Below are 6000 nucleotides of genomic sequence, written 5' to 3'. Positions count from 1 at the left end.
TTGGGCGTCTCGTAATCAGTGTGGAAATGTGAGGGTGGCAGTGATGATGGTGTTGGTTGTTGGGCGGTGCAGAGGGGTGGAGGTCGTCTTGAAACTGCCCCCCATCACCACCACACACTACCATCACACACACAGAAAAAACAGTGCTTGTTTTGATCACTCAGTCTTGAAGGAAGAGGGGACCTTGAAACGGCTCAACCTCCTTGCTCCATAATTGGTTTTATAGTTCTGGCGAGCGGCCAGTGTGTGTGTGTGTGTGTTTTACCCAGTGGGGGGAGTTTGATTGACACTCGCTTCAGCCAATGAGAGCGCAGCTGGGTGGGCGGGTCTGGGGTTGGGTGCTTGTGAAAGAGAGGGGCGGGGCTTACACAACAATGCTGTGTTTCATTGCTGAGGAGTTTACAGACGCGGCGGGGGTTTTTCTCTCCCCCTGACTTCACCCCCCAGTTTACCTCCGGACCAGCCTGAAATGGACTACTCCACTTCTCCCAGCAACCTGCACGCATTTTGAAGTGTTTGCGTTTTAGCTCATTTTTCTCCACACAAGTAAGCGCTCGACATGCCGTGTTTTTTTCCTGTGTTTCTTGTTTGCTTTTTTTCCTCCTTCCACCTAAAGTAGCAGAGAAGTCGGGCTTAAAAAACATTATTTGCGTTATAGATTTACGTAAAAAGGGCGCGGAGCTTCGGGAGCTACATTATAGTCTTTTTTTGTGAAGCCGTTTTTTGTCGCTGTGGAAAACGAAAAGAAAACCCCACTCGCGAGAGACGTTTCCTCTTTAGAAAGTTTTTTTGCGTGTCGTTTATGGAAGCGTGAAAAGTTTGAAACGTGGCTGAAACGCGGAGCTGCTGAGCCGCGTGGAGGAGCACAGCCTGTAGCCTGGCTCCACACTGTCCTCCACGGCCATTCCAGGCGACACCAGGGTGTTTTTTATAAAAGATAAAAACGATAAAAAAGAGAAATCCTTAATGTGATTTCTGAGCGAGTCTTTCTTCAGGTCCCGCCCGCCTGAAATACCACGAGTCACTGCTGTAATGTGTTTCCTCTGCTTTTACACGTAAAATCCTCGCTACCTTTGACTGTTTTTAAGTGGAATTAATTTAAAAATGTTGCCTCAAACGTGTGAAAAACAGCAGACTTGTGCTGTGTGTGGTGAGTCGCTGTGTCCGCGTTGACTGCGGATAAAGTCGCAGTTGCTTGTTGTTGTCCTTTTCACAAACTTTATTTTTATATAAAACGCGACATACTTTTGCGTGTCTTTGAAGATTGTTGTTACATCAGCTGTTCTTTTAACAAACACAAAAAATGCACCTTTTAACATTTCTTTCATTGAACCGGACCTGATTCGTATATTGACGATGTAAAATATAGTATTTTTATGTTAAACTCGACACAGTGAAGCGTCTGAATGTGGTTATAAATAATGAAGCTTTAGTTTTTAAAAGTGTGTGGAGTCTAAAGTGTTTACGGCTTTGGTTTTCGTGTGTGTCCCTGGGCAGCACCCGTGTCCATGTCCATTTGCGAAGTATTGCCCCGCACTAAAATCGCATCTGTGCGCAACAAAACACCGCTAACCCTCGCTGATTAATGGTGCATGTTTTTTGCAACCTTATTTATTTTTAACCCGTTTGAAATTTATATTTGATGCGCCTCCAGTATTTATGGTGTATTGGTTTACACGGAGCCTCGGCCCCGCAGCCTGCAGCTCACTGCTTTTACTGTTGTAGTTAAAAATAACAGCTGGTTTATCGAGAAAAGAAACAAAATGGTGATTTTAAATGTGACCTGTGCGGGTTTACATGGCATGATCGCGGCTTGTTTTCCTAACCGAGGCTGAGCAGCCTGCCTGCCCGCCTCTCTCCTGGTTGTTTCCCCCGTGGATCGGAGCTCCGCAGCGGCTGTCCGCGCGTTGTGCAGTCGGTGTGGAGGAGGAGGAGTGGAGAGGCACAGCGATTACACCATGATATTGTGGATATAAGTAAAAGCCGTGTCACGACCCGCAGTTATAATACAACAAGAGCAACTCATATGCTCGTAATGTCGACCAACCAATGGTCAGCGTTTAGTTTTTGAAGTGGTTTTCCAAACTGCGTCATTGCGCGTACACGGGCCGCCTGGACAGAAAAAAGAGAGAAATCCTAAAACTGTCAGTTCATAACAGTTTTCCTCAATCTGCGCTTCTTTTTTTTTTTTTTACTGTGTATCAAGTGTTTTTTTCCTTGTGCTTTGTAGGTCAGCAGGATGGCTGAGAAGGAGCCCGAATCGCCAGGAAAACTAGAGACACTATTATTATAGCCTGGATTTTTTTCGGAATAGGGGGCAAATTTCTTTTTACAACTTTCCCCTCTGTGGATAATGGATGGCAGAGATTTCGGACCTCCCAGATCCGTCCATCTGCCGCCTCCGTTGTTGGCGGGGCTCGCAATGGAGTCTCACCGACTCGGAGCAGCAGCGGCAGCCGGGAGGATCCCTCCCTCTCCCGGTCATTTGGGCGCTACTCACCCGCCGCCTCTTCACTCTGGAAAATTCCTGCCATCGGCCATTAACCTACATCCACACCACAGTGAGTATGACATGTCAGTTTGTCTTCGCCCCAAACACAACCATACGATTATTGTGCACTACCATAATAAGGCTGCGCAAAAAATGCGCTCAGTTGTGCGGTCATCGTTTCGATGTGGATGTGTGGGGAAATGTGTGTTGGATGCACAGGGAGGAGTGGTCGCTGACAAGTTTCAGATGTGAAAGTATGGCTTCACTGTAAAGATGCTCGGCGTTAGAAATGGACTTCAGTGGAAAATGACTTTCACACGCGCGCACACACGCGCACACACATCGCTTGGTTGCGCTGTGGTGTGGATGTTGCTGCGGCAGTACTGTGCAGGTCAGGGTGCAATGGTTTTGGATTGCATGTGTGGACCATTACGCCGTCACTGCTGTGCACTGGAGCAGATGCTGGGTTTGTGTGTGTGTGTGCGGAGTGGGGGAGGTGGTGATGTTGTGACCTTTTATCGAAGGATGACAGACCAAATCATAGCCTGTTGGTGTAATTTGCTCAAGTGTTTGTTTGGATGAGGTTTCTGGAACAGTTGGAAAAGGGCTGCTTTTTTTCTTCTCCTTTTCTTTTTTTTCCCCTCTTGCATATTTTGTATAAATTCAGGTAGACGTTCCCACTGCTTCTCCAAGTGGATCAGGGAATCAGTGTGACAGATTGTGTTTGTGTGTGGATATAGCTGGGGTGTAAATAGATTATTATGTCATTAAAGAAAAAGGTGTGGCATTAACAACACATTGGCTGCTTAAAGCTAATTCCCATGTGTTTGTTTACATCACTCTGTACCTCTGTGTGCTGGTTCTGGCAGCGTTACCCCCTCTGCAGTCAGTAGATCATCTACAGTATATGTTATTCCCTGCTGAGCTGGTGATTTTCCATCTACATTACTGCCTGCACAGTGATCTCTGTTCCCGCTATTAGTAATGGAAACCTTGAAATAACATTATGCAAAGAAAGAAAAGATAACCATGAATGTTTGCATACAGTTTTGTGGTCAGCCAGAGGGGACTTGTGTCAAGGTTCAAAGATGCTGTGTGTGTATTTTTTTTTCCATTGCTTCAAGTCTTTTGGAAAGTCTGACAAACACTGACAAGCTACTCATCTCCCTGAAGTTGTGTAGCTGCAGGAGACATCAATTAAACTAGTTTCTCTGTATCCCAGGGATCGGCTGCGTGTTCCTTCAGTGCCGTTGCTAAGAGTGGGTTCAATGCATTACTTGTCATTTAGGTGCAATCGGTCTATAAAGTGAGGCAGAGCTGTGATGACAAAGTGTTAATTTGACACATGCTGACAGAGCCTACACCCTCGACGTACACACGCACATGAAATGCTGTCAGAGATGAAATCAACTCGCAGCAGGGAGCGCTACTATGACAGATGGATGTAGCAGGGAAGAGGTGCGTCAGGTTGTTACAGCGAGTCAATCTGATTTTGTACCTGCAGAATAGTGTTGAAGGTGAGACCATCAGATGTGTGGGTTTACTGTGTACTGTGCAAACACCATTAGTTGGTTCAGATGTCTTTGCAGCAGCAGTAGTGTATTTTTGCTGGAATGATGTTCCTCTGTTTTCCCTCCCGTGGCTCTGACTGAAACGAGCTGAAAACTGTGTGTGTGTGTGTGTGTGTGCGCGCGTGTGCGTGTGTGTGGATGAGCCTGTGTGGAACAACTTGACGTGTTGCCGGGGGAGCTGGTGGAGAGGAATTGACCCAGCCACTGTTCCAACCCAGATTGGCAGTTTAAACACTCCTTTAAAAGGGGATGCATTTTATTCTGCCCACTCACTGACCTTCTCACTCACGGACTCTCATCTCCCCTACACACACACACACACTCACTGTACGACACGGGTCATTTAGCTTTATGGTGCCCCTCAATATCAAATCCCCACACATTACATTTACCAAACCCCACTGAGATCTCGGTCCCCTCCTTGTAGTAACACTCATACAGCCATGTTATGTGATAATTACCCAGTAACTGCAAATGTTCACAAGGTCCCCATTTAATTGCAATAAGCAGCGTGAATCCTGCTCTCATGGAAGCCAGGGTGCAATCAGAGGAGCCAAGACCGCCCTGCTTCTGCTCTTGTTTACATGTAAAGAAATGCAAAAAAAAAAAATCATGACATTGTTTCCACTGTTGTGTTTGGCTGAGCTCTTGATAGCAGGGTTAACTGTTAATAGCTGCCAACACACTCTTATTTCCCAGGAGCCTCCCTGATTTTCTTTTTTAGTTGAGTTTTAATAGGATTTCCACCTGACTTAACAAAGTGAAGTGTCTCCCATATTTCCACACCTCCAGATTGGCAGATGTGAGCGTGGGAGAGACGAAATTACGTTTTGTTTTAAATGCATTGTGAAAGCTGCAAATAGATTGTTGACATTTGTGCAGTATGTACACTCTGCAACAAAAAGGTACCACGTTAAGACACCCAAACACTGTTTCCTACCTCCGCGGCCCATCCTTGCCTATTATTCACAGAGGTTATTTATATTTATACACGATAAAATCTCATTCACCGTTAAAAGATGTAAAATGGCTGTAAATGGTCCTCTGTTTACTGGAGGTCTGCTGGTGCCTCCATCACCAGATTGAGGCCATCTGTCCTCTTCCCTCCCGCTTGTATCCAAATGCAGCAGAGGTAGGACGAGGAGATGGGGCCACAGATGCTATTCATTTTCAATACTATACCATCTCTATTAAAGGGTGACGCGTTTGCACACGTTTGTGTTTGTAGGAAACAAGGATAATATTTTTAAAATCAAAGTGACAATTTTGCTGCCAGATATCCTTTTTGCGCACGTAAAGCTCAACTACACCATACAATTGAACTGCTTTCCTTGAACCAGTATACAAGCACTAGTGGATATATGGATACATTAAATCCAGTGTGTCTGCATCCACTTTGTGAGGTAGCGATGTCACCCGTTCAGCTTGTTAGTATTGGGTATAGGAGTTGACCTATTGTGTCATAGACCAAAACAACTTCATCTGGCAGTTAGTTGTTAACATGTCGAGCGTCATTCTGAGTCCCACTGCCATCCATTAACTCTAAAATATTCAATTATTTAATCTGAAGGTTTATGAATTCAGTCTGGATTCAGCCTGGATTTCACTACTTTCCTGCTGTTGCCTTCTATTTCCAGCCTTTTCTATTCTTTCTTTAATATAATAATAATATTATTATTATTATCATCATTATTAGAGGTTAAATCCTGTGGCAGGACTGTGGAACATGTGCTGACTGAACATAGACCTGCAGTAGTAGTAGCTCAACTCCCGATCACATTCTCTAGCTGTTAGTCCAACTTGGGAGTCTGTTTTCAGTCGGACTAACACAATAATTAATTTTTTTTAAATGTTATGTAAATGCACTGATCTCACTCAGTCAATCAAGCTGTGGGTGACATATTTTTCCTTGAATTATTTTGGCTCATAACTATTTAT

General features: G+C 44.8%; 1 protein-coding gene across 1 annotated transcript in view; it reads left to right on the top strand.

Annotated features, from left to right (window-relative positions):
• The first annotated feature begins 380 nt into the window (after positions 1-380).
• Positions 381-6000, top strand: part of tnrc18 (trinucleotide repeat containing 18) — a 43090-nt gene continuing 37470 nt past the window's right edge. The window contains exons 1-2 of the mRNA XM_044014846.1: positions 381-546; positions 2231-2561. Coding sequence (XP_043870781.1) covers positions 2354-2561 — 208 coding nt within the window. The 5' untranslated portion in view covers positions 381-546; positions 2231-2353. The remainder of the gene's footprint in view (positions 547-2230; positions 2562-6000) is intronic.

The sequence above is a fragment of the Solea senegalensis genome, unplaced genomic scaffold (assembly GCF_019176455.1).
Source record: "Solea senegalensis isolate Sse05_10M unplaced genomic scaffold, IFAPA_SoseM_1 scf7180000012513, whole genome shotgun sequence".
NCBI classification, from domain to species: domain Eukaryota; kingdom Metazoa; phylum Chordata; class Actinopteri; order Pleuronectiformes; family Soleidae; genus Solea; species Solea senegalensis.
Note: the sequence above shows the minus strand (reverse complement) of the source record. Positions and strands in the feature narration are given on the sequence as shown.